The sequence below is a fragment of the Cibotium barometz genome, chromosome 34 (genome assembly GCF_041138505.1).
Source record: "Cibotium barometz isolate CiBa-2024 chromosome 34, ASM4113850v1, whole genome shotgun sequence".
Lineage (NCBI taxonomy): Eukaryota > Viridiplantae > Streptophyta > Polypodiopsida > Cyatheales > Cibotiaceae > Cibotium > Cibotium barometz.
In genome coordinates this window covers 19,985,565-20,004,155 of record NC_141079.1, presented here as the reverse complement: position 1 = coordinate 20,004,155, position 18,591 = coordinate 19,985,565, and the positions used below count along the sequence as shown (strand labels likewise).

The 18,591-nt window shown below is 48.8% G+C and overlaps 1 protein-coding gene across 1 annotated transcript in view; it reads right to left on the bottom strand.

Moving 5' to 3' along the window:
• LOC147618766 (protein ZINC INDUCED FACILITATOR-LIKE 1-like) overlaps window positions 1-18,591 on the bottom strand; it is a 94,012-nt gene that overhangs the window by 52,635 nt on the left and 22,786 nt on the right. The window contains exons 4-5 of the mRNA XM_086774369.1: window positions 299-401; window positions 92-194 (exon numbers count right to left, since the gene is read on the bottom strand). Coding sequence (XP_086630495.1) covers window positions 92-194; window positions 299-401 — 206 coding nt within the window. The remainder of the gene's footprint in view (window positions 1-91; window positions 195-298; window positions 402-18,591) is intronic.

Here is an 18,591-nt window from a genome sequence, read left to right as displayed (position 1 = left end):
AATCAGGTTTTAAATATGGGTTTCGGCTCCCCACTCACACCACTGTCAAGAAAGAGACTTCACATCAAACAAGATTGGGAGAGTGGCATACCCGTACTGATCCTAGCATCCCGTTGCAAAGGCCAAGTAAGAATCTCGATGCCAGTGCCAACCAAAAATTAGTGCTGAAGCCAAACAGTGTATTGAACACAACTCTGGGTGGGCAGAAAGATCAGTGTTCATTCCAATAATGAATTTACAAATTAATATCATAGAAAATGTCTTGCTAAAACATTGGGGAAAAAGTTTCACCAATTACATTGATGCAGTACCGATAATCATGACAGGTTTACGACCATATCTATCAGCGATCATCCCCCAAGGTGTTGAGGTGAAAAAGCGCCCAAGCATAAGTGCCGACCCTGCATGCATCATAGGATTAATCCGTTTAAACATGTCCCCAAATAATTTCCAAGACGCCTATATATAAGAAATTCATGTTATGGCCAAGGAGGTGATAGCTCAAGTGGTAGAGATGCTTGACTAGGACCAGGAGGTCTTGGGTTCAAAACCCCACGGGAAAAAAAAAAAGAAATTCATGTTATGAAAATCAGCAAGATCCACAATGCACACACTACAAAGAGTGCTTTCAAAATAGCCAAAAAAAAAAAGACAGGCTTTGCATCAAGGGGCTAATCATGGGGTTTCATATCAATCTTCCCGGCACTTTGAAGCCGAAATTTTACCAGGTTGCAAACAAGTAGCAACTTTGTGGTACTGGATTACACGCCTGGTAACCACTCATTTCGAGTCTCAGTGTTTACCAGTACCAACATGAACACCAGCTGGTATATTCTTTACATGTGGATGTGAATCGTGATAGTCTGCTAGTTATTGGGATCCATAGGGTCTCCTGCCTTTTGGATGAGGACGATGTTGTTTGTGGTTGAGCAAGAGGGAAGGCCTTCAGACAAAGCCCTATTGAACTACACAAGGATTGAAGCCAACGTGGTCGATCCATGTGAAGTGCTCCATGCAGAGGTCCTCGTGGTCCTTGCCTCTCCCATTGTGCAACTTCAATAGTGCTTTGCTGACATTGGCAGTGGTGAAAAGGCTGGTGGAGGTGGGGTGGTGGATGTGAGATAAACCAAGGGATGGGGATGTCGTATAGGTGGCTTGTGTAGGTCTCCCATGTGAGAGCGTATGTGAGGGGGGTGGGTGTCTTCCTTTCCTCCAAAAGGCGCCATGCATTCAAGGTGTCCACACTCCTACAATTGTGAATCGCGCTTTGGCAAGAATGAACACTTCTTCAGATGGGTGAATTAAACGTCTTCAGAAGACCAGAATGTCTATGAGACATAGGGGATTACAAAGATTGTGTGTCATTGCTCCTCATCCGGGTTCAAGTCGGCCTTTTTCTTCAATTAGCATCATGGCTAATCATTCTCCCTCGGCCGGGCGAACCATTGTTTTTTCCGAAGCCGAGCTTGCAGTCCTCTACGCCAAAATAGAGAAAGACTCCAAAACGACCCTCATTGCCAAAATCTTTGGATCTCACCCATCCCGTCTCCAGGCTCGAGATTGGGTCCTAGCGGCTCTGCCCTCCGACCTCGCTCCACACTTTCGAGATGTCACGTTGCTATGTCAGGTTGCTTGGAAGAGGTTTCTTCCAAGTGGATTTTGATTCTGAGGACGCAACCTCAAAGGTTTTGAAGGGCAGCCCTTTGCCATTGGGCCCGAGGAAGATATTCTTTCTTCCCTACTCCAGCTATTTTGACCCAGTTGAGGAAGACCGGAACCGTTTCCCGATTACTCTCAGATTCCCAGGTCTTCCTCGCGCATATTGGCCTATGTTAGAGGCCATCGGTTCTACCTTTGGGCTGGTTCTTCAAGTGCCCCCCCTCCACGCCTTGCCGACATCTTCCGCCCAGGTGGTCACTGCCTCGGCGGATGTTGTCCCCAAGGTCATGGTTCTTGGCCATGACATTGAGCTCTTTGAGGACTATGTTTTGCTTCCAGGCCCTTGTGGCCCTTTGAAGCAACGTATGGAGATTGCAGGTAAACCCGATCAGTGCCGCGTTTGTCACCAAGAGGGTCACTTTGCTCGAGATTGTCCTCGGGCTCAAGGTCGCAGGAGGCCTCGTAAGCGTGCTTCTCAAGCGCCACCTCCCTTGGTTCCTTCCCGTCCTTCAGTCCGCCAAGTGTGGCGAGTTGTCTCTCACGCCCGCCCCCCTAGTGCAATTGATGGGAAGGCCTCCTCGGATCATGTACAGATAGATGATGTTTCTGGACAGAGGGATGTGTCAGCTGATGCATCTTTGCAGAGAGATGACATCTCAAATCAGGATGATTTTGTTGAGTCCTCTGACTTGGAGGGGGCGATATGCAGGATGTTCAGCGCAGTGGGGATCATGTATTGCAGGATTTTCAGCATGATGCCATTGCCCTTGATGCCCCGCAGGGCGAACACGTTTCTCGTACATATGCAAGTACTGTGCAGGGCCTCGGACAAGGGCATGTCAGTGGACTTTGTCCCGTGGATTTTCCCGTCCTCCAGCATTATGAGAGGCGTCCAGCTTCACCCTGCTGTTACAGGAGGGTCTATGGAAGCTTGGGCATGCACTCCCAAACTTTCTGCCGTGCCACATCTCTCTGAGGAGAGGGCACCTCTGCAGTCAACAAAGACCGATAAAAATCTGAAGCAATACCCCTCACCTTATCAGGCTCAATCTGAACCTCACCCTGTGAATCCTAAAATCCCTGCTATGGGAAGGCCTGCGTGCTGAAAACAACTCTTTGTTGCATTTACCACCCATCTGAGTCCAAAAAGCCTTGTTCGCATGAAAGGCAAACTCACCCCTCCCGTCCATGGCCAACTGCAGCTCTGCTCTAACTGTGGTCAAGAGGTCTGTAATCCGAGACGCATGTGGATGCTTTTCATGTTCCCTCTGAAGAGCAGCAATCCTACGCCTAATAGCTCTCTCCTTGTCCAAAGCCTCCTCCTCCTTGGACAAGGCAGTGCTATGATAATGATGGTTGGTCCTCTCAAGAGCTAGCGCAATAGTATGACGAGGATCAGGACGGTCACAAGATCTCCATCTCTCTCTGATCTCAAGGGAGATGTTAGCATCTAGATAAAGAGAGTCAGGGATACGGACACGGGGAGAGGCCGCGCGAGTCCTAGGCTCCCTGAGACCCTAAACGAGGCATAATAGCAATGATCGGATTTGGTGGTGCGAGGCATAATAGCAATGGTGCCTCCTCTGTCCAAGGACCAATCATCCACATAAAACCTGTCCAGACGTGCAAAGATGCTCTTATCCCCGCTCCTGCGGTTATGCCAAGAGAAAGATAAGGAATTTGGCCTTCTCTGGAAGTCATCCTCAGTCCAGCAATCCCCGTCAAAAAAGGAAAGCGTGAACCTCTCCCATGAGGTTCGCTCCAAAGGGTGTAAACCCCCTTCGCGTCCACCCTTCTTGTCAGAAGGTTGCCCAACCATATTAAAATTTCCTCCCGCTACCCAGTGATCAACCTGGGGAATGACATTTGTAATGGTGTCCCAAAAGGCCACCCTTTCACCTCTCACGTTAGGTGCATAGATATTCAAGATTCCCAATTTCTGACCCTCATGCATGATCAAGATCCACTGCGCTCTAGCAAGGATGATAACACCGTGCTCAATAACATGAGGCATAACAGATGCTGCCACTGAAATGCAAACACCCCCTCTAGTCCCAACTACCGAGGACCAGAAGGTGTGGCCGGAAAGCATCTTACCAGTTTTGCCACACTGAGATCTATCCAATTTGTGTTCCTGCAACAAAAGTACACATTACACATGCTATGTGTTCTTCCTTGGATGCCCCTTTCTCAAAGGATGAATTCCTTCGCGCACTGCATGCTCTTTCCAGTGGTTCAAGCCCAGGGGATGATGGTCTTTCTCCCGCCTTCTTTATTCTTTTTGGGATCATATTGGAGATGCTATCACTGTTGCCCTTCAGGAAATGTGGTTGTCAGGTATGATGCCTCCATACCTCACGGAGGGGCTGATTCACCTTATCCCCAAGAGTGGGGACAAGACTGACATCAAGCAATGGAGGCCCATCACCCTCCTTGGATCTGCATATAAAATCTAAGCTAAAGCCTTGAGTATAAGGTTGCAGCCGATTCTGCAAAGGACTATCCATGATACCCAAAATGGGTTCCTCCAAGGAAGGAGTATATTTGATAACATCTTTTCTTTCTGGGAAGCTGTCGAGTGGGCAAAGTCTAGTCAGCAGCCTCTTGCCATTCTTTTGCTTGATTTTGAAAAATCTTATGACAGAGTGGATTGGGATTTTTTGGAGGGCACTATGGCACACATGGGGTTTTCCCAAAACTGGATCAGAGGGGTGTCCTGCCTATACAGGGAGGCTCATAGCTCTGTTTTAGCTTGTGGGGGGCGCGATGAGCGTTTTCAAATTTCCTGTTTAGTGAGGTACGGCTGTCCCCTCGCCCCTTTACTGCACCTCATTGTAGCTGAGGCTATGAGCAGGTTTCTTCGGGCTGCCCCTGGTGTTGTGGGTCTCAGGCTGCCTTTATGCACAGAGGAAGAGTTTTTGGACTCTCAATTAGCAAGATGTTACGGCGTTGTTCCTTGAGACTTCACATGCTTGTTTATGTGCTTTCCGGACAGCCTTGGAGGCCTTTTGTTTGGCAACAAGAGCTACTATCAATTGGCATAAGTCAGTTGGTTTTTGGACCAGTGATTCTCCTCTTGCAGATTGGGGTACAAATGTTGATTTTACTTGGATTGAGAGAGGATGCTCTGCCAGATACCTTGGTTGTCAGGTGGGCGTTGACATCTCCCCTGCACAACAATTTACTCCAGTGCTATTAAGCATTAAAAGCAAACTTCATCACTGGAGTAGGAGGAAGCTTGACTTGGCCTCTAGAGCTTTGGTGGTTTTAACCAAGTTTTGCTAGCCACGGCTTGGTTTATCGCTTCGTGCTGGATTTTTCATAAGGGCTGCATTGGCCAGCTTCGTTGCGTTATTCGGAACTTTCTTTGGTCAGGGCTTGATGGAAATGCACACACCAAGGCTAGAGTTGCTTGGGAAACCATTATAAGGCCTAAAAAAAGAAGGGGGATTGAATATCATTGACCCTGAGGTGCAATGCAGCAGATCACGAAGTGTGTCCCTGTTCGCAGAGGTGATTGGACTCTCAGCCACGCTTTATTTTTTCGGATGCAGTACACCGCTCCCCTTCATCCCCCCTGGTTAGGTCCCTCCTATGGGCTTGGGTCTGCCTGAGGAGTTTTTTGGTACACATCCCCCCACGTTCAGCACAGGAGGTTAACCGGCAGCCCATTCTGTGGAATGATTTGATCTTAGATGTGCATGGTAGGCCTCTTGGGGCAGCTATGCATATTCTTTGGGCTGGCTGGGAGACCCTATGCCCCACATTGCTGGCTTGGAAGAGGCTTCAGAGCCTCACCGAGGTACAGAGATTGGATTTCACACAGCATTTGAGAGGCTCTACCCAGAGGATTGCACAGATTGATGCAGCCATTCCCAACCACTGGATTACTAGATCTTTCTTGGAAGGCCGTCATCATTCTTGGTTTGGAGTTTTTTCTCGGACAGGTGTTCCTCTTCAGGTTATGGGTCTCCCCTTGCCTAGGGAGGATGATGTACCGGTCTTTTTTTCTGTACAGGATGGATGGCAACTGGAGAGATGTGACGTGCAAGACCTTATTGAGGGCCCCCAGATTCGTCCAGTCAGAGTTGTTGGCAGGTTAGGGAAGCACCTCTTTGTTGATCCCCCCCACCCCCAGGGATGATCACAGAGAGTGTTAGCCTTTGGTTGTATGGTGGCTGCCCTATCAAACATTTGCATTGGGACCCCGGTGAGTGGGAGTGGAAGGATGCTTGTAACCCTTTCAAAAGCATGCCTTTTTTCAGTTATACGGTACGGAATGCCAAACATCTTATCTTGGGACACATTCAGAGTGTCCCAACTCTTAGACCCCATTGGGAATCTTCCTGCATTTCGACTGCATTCAGAGGGTATTTTGACGAAGATTGTGGCATTCTTATAGGAATCCACAGATTTCCTCCTTTATCTGGGTTTCTCTTCATGGTTGTCTGGCCACCAATCAATGGAGGTCTGTTACTGGTGCTTGCCCGGCATGCCCTAGATGTGCAGGAGTTTCGGAGTCAGTTTACCATTGTTTATGGGAATGCAGGGAAGCACAGAGGGTTTGGTCTGCAATTGCACACCTCTTTGGTAGGATTAAGAGGGATGCTATCATTTCTTTTGGTTCTATCATTTGGTTGACACAGTCTGGGCCTCAGCTGAGATTCGAGGGGACTGACAGGAGCTTGGCCATTATGGTTAGGCAAGGAGTTGCTCGGCAATGTTGTCTTCATGATTTGCCACTTTCAGACTTTGTCCCTCTAGCACAGAGATTAGACACCTCATGGGAGATTATTGCTAGCATCTCAGCCTGGAATATCTGGAAGGCTAGATGCAGCGAGGCCATTGAAGGTACTCCCGTTCTTGTTTCTCAGTGTCTTTGCAACATTTGGAGTGATATTATTCACACCATTATGGCTACCTGGGCCAGAATCCACATATCTTCGAGGGCTGCAGAGAGGAAGTGCGGCCAATTTATGAGAGAGTGGGACATTGGTATCTTTTTCACATCCTCTCATTCAGGACCCTATTGGCAGCACAGGGCTCCTGATTGGTTGAGATCTCCACCTTGCTTGGTGTGAAATCTCCATTTTGTAAAATTTTTTCATACTTAATAGAAGTCTCCTTTCTGGGGGGGGGGGAAGATTGTGTTACAAAATATTGGTAAATAGACAAAAAAGACAAAATAATGCTGCATAGCTAAAGCCCCAAGGCTTTGGGCCTTGGGGCATGTGTACATCATGTAGCTGCTGTGTCCATGCCATCCACATCTACATCTATGAGGTGAGACACATCCACTGTGTGAGCTGCTGTGTCGAGGGTCTGGACCTAGGTGGGCATGGACGTCGGGCCTGACGGATCTGGCATGCTCTCTCAATGGTGTCCTCTCGCTGATGGGTGTTCTGGGTAAGGTGTTGGCAAGCCTGCCTGATCTGGGGCTTCTCTTACTCACGCCTACCGACATCTGGTCACCTCGGGCAAAAAACTGTGAGAACTCTCTGTGACGTGTCCCATCCTGGTCTCTATGCCGTGAAAAGTCTCTCTCTATGGCGATGCATCTCCAGAAAAAATAGGCCTAGGCAACACTGATCCTCGTAATCCATCACCCTAGAGAGTGGGCCAAACCCCTCCCTGAATAGGCAATGGTATCAGCCCCGAATCTCATAGTATATTGGGCATCTACCAGATATAGTGCTCCTCTGTCTCTACCTCCCCAGTGGTACACATCTGACAAATCCTCTGCTCCTCTTGTATGCCCTCATATCTCCCTGTCTCTATCCTTAGTGAGTGTGATGAGATTCGGATCTGGCCAATCGCCATCTTCATGGCATGTGGCATGTGTTGTAGGTAGTGTAGCCACTTTATGAATCCATCTAGTGTGAGCTAAAGGAAATGCTCACTATAGAACCGAGATTTGGTGTAAAGCTCCTGAGGGAGGCAGTTGATCTCCTGGTGTGTGAGGGGCAAGAGGGGGCCGTCAAGGAAGGTGGTGGATCATCAATGCTTAGGAAATGCGAGGCGAACCATCTCCTGGCATGAGCATACCATGAACAAACTGCTCCCCGTGTCTCTAGTCTCATCGAGGACTCTAGGGCTAATCTTGGGAGGCGGCCTCTACCTATGCATATACCCAGTGTACGACTGGAAAAGGGCACCCACTACCAAGGGGGCAGCTCCAAACTCTGCCCTGATGATCTCATGGGGTACCAATGCTTTGCTCTAGATCATCCTGGACAACATCAAGATCTGTATCCTCTCTAAATTTTGCCAGTCTTTTTACCCTAAATCTGGTCCCCAAAAGGCTATAGATATTGGGGGAGTGACCAACGTATCAAAGAGCCACATCTTTGTGCTTGGTTCCTAGAAGTGGGCCTGGAAGCATTGCCTCTCGAGCCTAGCCAAAGCTGCATGCCCTCGTGCCATCCATGAAGATCGGTCCTCAGAAAGTAATGCACAGATATAGTATGATGAGACTATTTCCTCCACTCCGCCACCATATGTAAACCAACTTCTCTTTATTGCTGCGCTAGATGTGTTGAAAATCGTGACTTTGGTTTTTCCAAGGTTCACCTTGAGGTCATACTACTCACAAAAAACCTCCAAAGCATCCAAATGCCTCTGCAATCCCTGCTTTAAATCTGAAATTAGGACAATGTCATTTGCACAGAGGAGGATGGGTGGTAGTGTATCACCATGAGAGGAAGAGAGAACATCATAAAAGAGAGAGAAAAATGATTGAATGTGCATACAAAGAAAATAAAGAGATTGGGAGGAGCTGTGAGCCCCCACCCCCCCCCCTACCTGCACCCTGTCCTTCGAGCTGCGCCCCTCTCCTCCACTGCCCGCCATCGCCCTCTCCCTCCTCCTCACCTGCGCGCTCACCCCCTTCCGCCTCATGCCCGCCCTTTTTCCAGCCCCGTCTAGTGCCCAAGACTTAGGACACTCCCCCAAGGGGATGGCAGGTTCTTCCAAGGGCACTTGTGTAGATTCTTTGTGTTTGGGCATGGGGAGATTGGTTGGGTGCTTGTCAACTCTATTCGAGAGGGGTTTGTCCACCCTGTGCCCTCTATGGCGGCATGTGACAGGTTCCCCTAGACCGACTGCTTCATAGTGCAAAGATTGAGAGTTGGTAGAGTCACTTGGTACCTCTGTGGTGTGCACCATTTGGGATACCAGGCCTTCCGCCGCTTGGAGCCAATCAAGTAGCCGACTCATCACCATGGGGAACAAGGCCTTCTTCAGCCATGGGCCAAGACATGGTGGATTGAGGCGCGGGAGGCAAAGCCAGGGCTAATGTGGCACCACGGATCCCTTGGTCCAGACGACCTTCCAATTTCAAGTCCTCTGGACCGTGCTCCTTGGGAATCCACAAACAGTCAGAACCCCAATCATGTAGTACTCCTGTACTTCTAAGCCATGGCCGACGAGCGATGAGTAATGAACAAGCCCCCTTGACTTCAAGAAGCCGGATCACCACAAAGTCAAGCAAGAATGGGATTCCCTAGATTACTACACTGATGCCTTCCACTAGGCCTATGGGGGTCACCTCCCATTGGTCAGCCATCCGGACACAGAAGTTGGTTGGTCTTGTTACATGGAGACCCACTGCATGGAGTGCCAATTCTGGCATTCGGTTTAAACCAGAGCCACCATCAACAATTGCCCTGGAAAGTGGGGTGCCATGAATCTCCACAGAGAGGAGGGGCTCCAGTAGTCAGTAAGGGAGGGGTTGGTGTGGCTGATACCCATGCAACCGGCAATGTGTAACCCTGTAGGAAGTGGGAACCCACCGTACTGCGCACCATGAGAATTGGGCTGCTTACCATCCACCTGCTTCAATAGTGCACTGAGGCATTGTTGGACATTGGGGCTAATCTGGAGGAGATCAAAGAGATTCACCACCATCTTATTCTCCCAGAATAGATCTTCCATGGAGAAAGGTGGAAGCTGTGGTTCAGATTGTGAGAATGGACGTAGGTGGTTTGTCCGACAGAAAGGGATGGTTGTGGAGGTCCTTGAAGGCTCCCAAGAGGGATTGGTCTATGACCATGCGGGGGAGTGGGCGGTTGGTATCATTGGGCGCATCCCCTGCATGGGTTGGTTCTTCTCACATGGCCTTCTTTTGTGCATGAGTGACCACTATGGCTGATGGTGGATCCCCCTGAATGGTTGGTGGGCGCGTGACGGACACATCAAGGGTGGGAAAGAAAGGGTTGTGTGCAACAGAGCAAGCGGGCAGCGGATTTCCTACTGAAACCAAGTGGGTGGCTGGAACTAGTTGGAATGTGACGTCAAGTTGAAGTGGATGCCCGTTGTTTGGGGGAATCCCAGGTGTAATGATCCTTGGATTCTAGGCAATGCCTACAAGGTGGTGCACCTTCAAGGAGGTAACCGTTCTGGTAGTGGCCATACTCCCCACATCTATGGCAGAGAACGGGGGGTGGGGGAGGGCGAGTCGGACGGTTCATGGGGACTGCTACCATATTGGCTGGTGCAAGAGGGTTGCGAATGAGTGGTGGAAGGTAGGTCACCTAAAGAGTAGGCTAGCAAAAGGGGAGGCACGGCAGTGTTGAAGGTTGGCAGAACGGTAAGAAAAGCAGTGGCATACCGGGCAGGTTAGGGGTTGTTGAGGCGGAGTGAGGAGCTTGTTGCTGATGAAGTTGACAGGAGCCCTTCAGATAGTAACAAACTTTATCTTCATGTCCCTCTTTTCACAGAAAAATGGTACCTCCTCTTTGGGCATTCCTGGACGGTATGTCCCGAAGATTGGCATATGGCACACCGCAAACCCTTCTTGGCTTCTTGTTGGGTCTTCGGTTCTTCAATCTCCTTCTTGAGTTGGAGCAGTGTGCTTTCCTCACTTTCAGATTTCTTGCTGACTTTGAGTGCCTCCACCTCCCGCTTCTTCAGCTAAGCCACCGTGGGATGTATAAAGCCCACATCACGCTCAAACATGAGACGTGATCGGGTCATCCCCGGTGGTGTTGCTGTTGGATTTATAGAGCCCACATCATGCTCGAACATGAGATGTGCATTTTCTAGTTGGGAGGCTAGGTTCCGGAATTCCAACAAGGTGGTTGGTGGCAGCCGACTCTCTTGAATCTTCTGCTGGGTGGTCTTGAGCAAGGCCTATGTCACCCATTGACGCACCATGAAGTCGCCCGGGTAAACTCTAAGTCGGTGGGCAAGCCACTAGCACTATGGTCCGTGTCATGAGTTCAGACACACTCTCCTCTGCGAGCAGCTACAGTTTCCCTAGCTCCTGGAGAAGGCGGTCCTCATAGTTACCAGGACGAAAGGTGTAGAGGAAGGTGTTCTTTGGGGTGGCGCAATCCGCAAAGTGGTCAATTGGGAATTACTCAACCATTTGTCTGCAGAGCCTTCTAAAGCGGATGGAAAGAGTACCAAGAAGGCATCCTCCTCCTCAAGTCCTCGGCTCTCGCACATAGAAATGAACCGCATTTTGTGGTCATTGAGTTGGAGCACTGTGCTTTCCTCACTTTCAGATTTCCTGCTGACTTTGAGTGCCTCCACCTCCCGCTTCTTCAGCTAAGCCACCGTGGGATGTATAAAGCCCACATCACGCTCAAACATGAGACGTGATCGGGTCATCCCCAGTGGTGTTGCTGTTGGATTTATAAAGCCCACATCATGCTCGAACATGAGATGTGCATTTTCTAGTTGGAAGGCTAGCTTCCGGAATTCCAACAAGGTGGTTGGTGGCGGCCGACTATCATGTGCACAATGTGTATCTACCATGTGCTACACGCACACAAGACTAGCTTCGAGGTTTGGGGAAGCTTGGAGCAAGGCACGCTGATTGGGGAGCTGAGTTAGGGATAGACTAACAGGTGGGCACCCAAGTATGGACGAGCGGGCGCCCAAGTTCAGACGCCCGATGACCGGCCAAGAGTCTATAAAAGGGTGGCCAAGGTTAGTCATTAGTCATTAGAATCTCGCGTGATTTGTGAGAGCTCTATGGTCTGGAGCCTGGATCTAGTGCAGACGTGCACCTGCTTCACGCAACCGAGGCCGGCAGCAGTCTCGAGCCCCGCGTGAGGCCAAGTATGTGGGCTTGCCCACGGCTGTGGTGGTTGGGAGGTGAGTCAGGCCTGCACCCCCTTCTTGTTTGTTTGGTTTGTTTGCAAGTTTCGAGTCTCGTACCAGAAACGTTCCACGAGGAGATCCTATGGGGTTTTGATAGTGGTATCAGAGCGTGCCTCATGAATGAGCAAGTCGGTAGGTAGAGAAGATGAGGTCGAAGATAGGTATGTGTTCAAGAAGCTTGCTGTTTTGTTTATGCATACTGCTGTTTTTTCATATTAGTATGTTGCTTTTTCATCAAAGAAACCCGTGATGAGGGAGTAGGTGGTTTAGCAGGGTTGTTTTGCTTTGCAAGAAGAAGGTTGGGTGTGTTTGTGTAGTCGCATGAACAGTTGAGAGAGAAAAAAAAAGCACATTGCTTTTTGCTTGTAAGAGAAAGAGAGAAATGAAATGAAATGAAATGATATATTAACGTCTCTAAGAGGCCATAGTGGCCTATGAGACCAAAACTGAGAGTACATCTGAAGTTGGTGTCTCATCAAAGAGAACAACTAAATGAGACTAAAAAGTAAATAAACTGATTGTCCTACAGTTATAAGAACAGAACTGTAAGACTCCGAGATGATACTGAGTAGAAAATACTGGAAAATACTAAAAAATGTATATCAAGTAGATCCATGTATGCTGATCACTTGAAGTGTTACCCTCTCCTTAGATCAAGTATCTCCACCATGGGGCTGTCTACAATGGAGAGGTCATAGAAGCGAAGTAGACGCCTTCGATGCCGAGCAATAATGGCTCTGATCTGGCGATGGTGAGGATGCAGTGGTCAGGATCCTCGTGGGCGTGGCCGACGAGCACGACATAAGATAACTGCTCTATCAGAGAGAGAGCGCGAGAAGAGATTGCTGGCTATGTGCAGTCGGGTGCTGGCCGGGTAATGCTGGTCGCGTGCTGTTGGCCGGGTGCAGTTTGGTGCTGCCGGTGGTTGTAGGCGCATGCGTATAGGCAGCCAGGCCTACACAGGAGGCCAAGGCTACGCTGGCAGCCGTGCGCAGGCAGCCAAGGACATCCGAGCGCAGGCGGCAAACGACATCTGTGCATCGGCAGCAAGGCGGGCGCTGGCGGCGCTAAATCAAGGAGGGGAGAAAAAAAAAACAACAGTAAAAGCATTCGAACGCTGAATTGAGCTTGTTTTCATTTTTTTTAGATTAAACTTTTTTTTTAAAGAGTTTAAAGACCCCCTTAAGGTTTAAAAGTGTTTTGCAAAAGCTCAAGTTGCTTTTGGGGAAGCTAAATAAACCCCTTAAGTGGGCTTCTTGCCACACCTCTCTCAAGTTTTCAAGCTCGCAAGTTCTCTAGCACTTTTCTTGTGCAAGATGGAATTTTCTCACCACTTGCCCTCTTCACAATGTCGACCCAACAATCCGAGTTGGAGCCCTTTATAGAACGCGAAGGCTTGCCGGCTACTACGGAAGATACCGATGCCGATCTTTTTGACGATTATGCGTCCAAATCAGATTTCCAAGAGTTCAAAGTTACTCTCGAAGCTTCTTCTTCAGAACGTCAGGCACAAATCGCCGTGCAGATGCAAGCTTTGCCCTATCTACTCTTTCGGGTATGGATACCTTGGCCTCTGCTTTAGGCCCCAACATTACTCCAGAACAGTTCAGGGGCGAGCAAAAGCAGCGTACCAAGGAGAATATCACCCCATATAGTACTAATGCACTGAGACCCAAAAATCTGGACACCCTCAATAACCTCCGTGCATCTAGCTCTCCAGATCTGCCATGCTGTAATACTGGCAATAATCTCCCAACTGGTGTCAATCCTCTGTCTAGGGGGTGTATAATCAGAGTGAGGAACATCCTGCAATAAACCATGCTGGGCAATACCTCTACGAATGAAAAGAACAGAATCTGTACCACTGCCCTCATAAAAAAGTTGCGGACCGGATTGGGAGAGCCAAGCAACTGCCCCCCAAGTCACATGCATGGCTCGGCCACTCAATTTGCCCATAAGTTGGGCTACAGGACCCCAAATCTGCTGTGCAATGCTGCACCCCCATAGACAATGTTGTACGGACTCAGAATCTGCCGCACATCTAGGACAGGAAGGTGCTACACCGAAAACTGATCTCCACTGATTGGTGGGGAGACCACCATGTAAGAATAACCAAAAGAAATAAGAGATTTGGCTCTTTCTATATGAGTGCCAAAGTCTATGCCAATATCTGTGTTGTATCACTGGAGAAATATCATAGCTCTCCCAATGAGGCCTGAGAGTAGGGATCCTATGCATCTGTCGAGTGAGGAGAAGCCTGGCATTCCGAACAGTGAAACTGAAAAAAGGAAGGCTTTTCAAAGGATCGAAGGCATCAATCCACTCCCACTCTCATGGATCCCACTGAAGATATCTGATAGGACTGCCACCATATAGCCACAAACACCAAGAGCCATGAGTCACTATCTGAGGAGAAGGGTCAATGAACCAGTGCTTCCCCGAGCGACCAACAATCTTCACTGGACTAAGCCTAGTGTTTGGTATGATCTCCTCCATACTACTTCTCCTCAATCTCCCACCAGGCATGATAGAATACATGAGGAAATCTGTATCCTCTTGGCCTGGCAGAGCAATGACCTCCAGAGGTATGCCTATCCTCGAAAAAACTCCCAGCCAACTCGGATGATAGTCTCCGTGAAAGGTCCCAGAAAGCCACTCATGTGGAATAGCTGCATCAATCTGATCAATACGAATGCGAGAGCCCCTAAGATGCTGAGTGGATGCAACTCTCCGATCCTCCGGAAGACTCTTAAAGGTCTTCCAAGCAAGAACTGTGTATGCGCATCTCTCCCATCCTGACCATTGCATATAACGAGATGCACCAAGTGGCTGACCAGCCTCATCCCTAATGAACTCGTTCCACATAATAGGTTGTCGGTCAGCCTCATCCAAAGACCTAGGAAGCCTTTGTCGCAAAAAATATCTCATGCTTCTCCATGCTCTGACAATGGTTGCAATAAGAGGGGAAGATGGTGCCGTAATATCAGCCTCTATGAACAAAAAACGTGTGTTGGGCATCCAATCTCTCCCAACCCTGGGTGTGCATCTAGAAATCTGAGACAAGAAAAAATCCTTCCAAGGCTCAGTGCCTGGTAGGAAACCTCTCACCACAAGTTTGCAAAGCAACGCCCTGCATTGAACATCCGGATCGATAATATTCAAGCCCCCCTCTCTTTTGGGCTGAATAACGGTGAGCCAAGCAACCCTGGCACGAGTGTCTGAGGTGCCATCTAAGCCCGACCAGAGAAAATTGCGGATCAATCTCCGCAATTGGCCAATGCACGCACGAGAGAAGCACCAACAAGAGGCAATAAACCAAGCTGAGGCAAGCAAAACCTGATTAGCCACCAAAGCTCTGGAAGCTAAATCTAATCTCCTAGAGCTCCAATGGAGGAGCTTCTTCCGGATACTCATAAGTACCGGAGCAAACTGTTGTGCACGAGAAATATCAATCCCAACTTGGCATCCCAAATATCTAGCAGTACATCCTCTGTTGATCCAAGTAAAACCAAGCTCTGCACCCCAGTCAACTCTCGGTGAATCACTAACCAAAAAACCAATAGATTTGTGCCAATTAATGAGTGCCCCTGCTGCCAAACAGAACTCCTCTAGTGCTACCCGGAAGGAACATAAGCATATATGTGAAGCCTCCAAAAACAGGGCTATGTCATCAGCTAACTCAAAGTCAACCAACTCCTCATGGCTCCGAAGAGGCAACCTCAATCCTGAAATACCAGCAGTGGAGCGGAGAAAGATGCTCATGGCCTCTGCAACTATGATATATAATAAAGGGGCTAATGGGCAACCCTATCGTACTGAGCGAGAAATCTGAAACCGCTCTCCTCTATCACCGCAAGCAAGAACTCTACTACGGGCATCATGATACATGCATGAAACTCCCTTGATCCATCTTTGAGAGAAGCCCATATGACTAAGAGTACCCTCAAGAAAGTCCCAATCCACTCTATCATAGGCCTTCTCAAAATCCAAGAGCAGAATGGCTAAGGGCTGATGCGCTTTAGCCCATTCGACGGCCTCCCAAAACGAGAAAATGTTATCAAAGATGCTCCTGCCGTGTAAGAATCCATTTTGGGTATCATGAATAACATCCTGCAAAATTGGCTGCAATCTGATGCTCACTGCCTTAGCAAGAATCTTATAGGCAATCCCAAGTAAGGTGATAGGTCTCCACTAGCCAATCAATGTCTTATCCCTGCTCTTAGGAATAAGATAAATAAGCCCCTCGGTGAGAGAAGAAGGCATAGAACCTGTGTCCCACATCTCCTGCAAAGCCGATGTTATCTCAGCCCCAATCTCATCCCAAAAAGTAGTGAAAAAAACAGGGGAGAGGACATCCTCCCCTGGACACTTACCATGAGGTAAGGCATAAAGAGCATGACTGAACTCCTGCATAGAAAAAGGGGCATCCAAAGCGGCACACATCTCCTCGGTGATCAAATGTGGCAATGCATTCCAAACCTTCCTCTGTGCCCTGTGTCTTAGATCAGAATACGGCTCAGCACTAAGAAGCTGGCAGTAGAAATCGGTGGCAATCTGTCTAACCATGAGAGGATCCAAGTGAAGAGTGCCATGTGAATCCTGCAAACTGTCTGACACTATCTCTGGCATGAGATGGGCCGTGAGAAGCAAAGAAATGTTTGTTACATCTGCCACCCATCTGTGTCCAAAAGGATTCTTGGACATGGAAACGATACTCCGCGCGCTGCTCAAGAGAGTGATGAAGTTCTGCTCTAATAGTACATAAAGAATCTGCAACCCATTGAGCATGAGGATGTTTATCGTGCTCTTTCTGCAAGGCAGCCAATCTACGTCTAATAGCCCTTTCTAAGTCCAAGGCCTCTTGCCTCTTAGACAAGGCACATGTGTGATAAAAGTCACTAATATCACAGAGAGCAGAGGCCAGGCTTTGAGAGGCCTGTAAGAAGTCATGAGATCTCCAAATATCAAGCATATGACGCGATAGTTCTGCATCTGAAAACAAATGATCAGGGATGCGTACATGGGGTGCTGATCCATGGCAATTCGGATCTCTAATACATAAAACCATTGGGCAATGATCCAATTTGGAGGTGCCTGTAGCAATCAAAGTATGTCCACCTCTGTCAAGCACCCAATCATCCACATAAAATCTGTCTAACCATGCATAGATACATCCTACATCTCTTCTCCTGTTAGACCATGAATAAAGAAGAGTGGATGGACTCCTCAAAATGTCATCCTCATGCCAACAATCTCTACCATGAATGGAGAGTATAAACCTCTCCCAAGACGCTCTTTCAAGAGGATGCACCAAGCCCTCATGTCCACCTCTTTTATCCGTTGGCATCTCAACCATGTTAAAATCCCTACCAATAATCCAATGATCGGCAAGAGGCATCAATGTAGTGAGAGATTTCCAAAAGGCAATCCTCTCACCTCTATGGTTAGGAGCATAGAGGTTGAGAATACCAATGCGTGTAGTACCCTGCATAAGAAGGATCCACTGCGCTCTCGCAGGGAAAATGACACCATGTCCAATGATGCAAGGCAAGATCAAAGCTGAAACACAGATACAAACACCACCCTTGGTACCAAGGGCCGGTGACCAAAAGGTGTGTCCTGAGAGAAGCTTGCCTGATCTCCCACACTGACTAGCATCCAGTTTATGCTCTTGAAAGAGCAATATATCCATAGATCCACCTGTGACTGCACAATGAAGCTGGGTTTTTACAATTTGTTTTCGTCGCCGCGGAAAGAAACCCCCAAGACCCTGAATGTTCCAAGAGACAATCCTCATAAAGACTCAAAGTAGGAACGACTAGATCTCGTGGTCGACGAAGGACCCCCTTTAGAGGCGGAAGTACGTCTCGCATAGGTAAGGGAGGGAAAATCTGACAATGTAAACCTTACCTCTCTCTCCCACTCCAGGGAAAAGCCAGGGCTAGTCCTCAGAACTGGAGAGGTACCATGACAATGCAAATGTACAACATCATCCTCAAGGGTGCAATCATCCTGTAACTGTAATGTAGCATCCTCCTGTGAGGGATCCAGATCATGTGCCTGCATGGCCTCATCCTCCAAAAAAGGATCAACATCCTATGAGGCAAGAGCTGCATAGGGGTTAGGGTGCTCCACAGGGAGTGTGGGTGAAGGGGCAGGTACGGGGGTCCGAGGGTGCCTGCCATCCCTAACCACAACCCAACGCTGTGTGGTCTGCTGTGGCAAAGGAGCAGCTGGAGTCTCGGCAACTACAGAAGGCCTCTGATGGGCAGGACCACGCCGCCTCCTAGCATGGTCCCTCGATCTGGGACAATCTCTAGCAATGTGACCCTATCGATGAAAAATCCGACACTGCAATCTCCATCCTCTGGCGAAAATGAGATCCGTCAGGTCTCTGAAGCATAACATGATCATCAATAATCGATGGATCAGGAACAAGCACAAGGACCCGAGGTACACCATCAAGAGTGTGGCGGTAACGGCCGCGGAAGCTGAGGCGGGAGAGCTCGGGAGGATTGGTACCTCTAGAACTTGGCCAAAGGATGCCCCTATGGAAGCTAAAAGCTTCCAATAGGACCGAGGAAGAGCAGGGAACCGTAATGAGACCGGGGTAAGGCGCTGATCCTCCACCACTGGATCAAAGCCCACTTAGTACTGAAAGAAGAAAATCTTCCTAGGACCAAGAGGAAAGGGGCTGCTAGCCAAAGCCTGAGAAGTAGCTTCAGAAGAATGAAAGTCCACTTGGAAGAAGCCTCGACCAAGTAAACGAGTATCCTGAAAGTGCACAATTAGCTCCGAAGGGAGAGCTGCTAGAAGCCATTCACG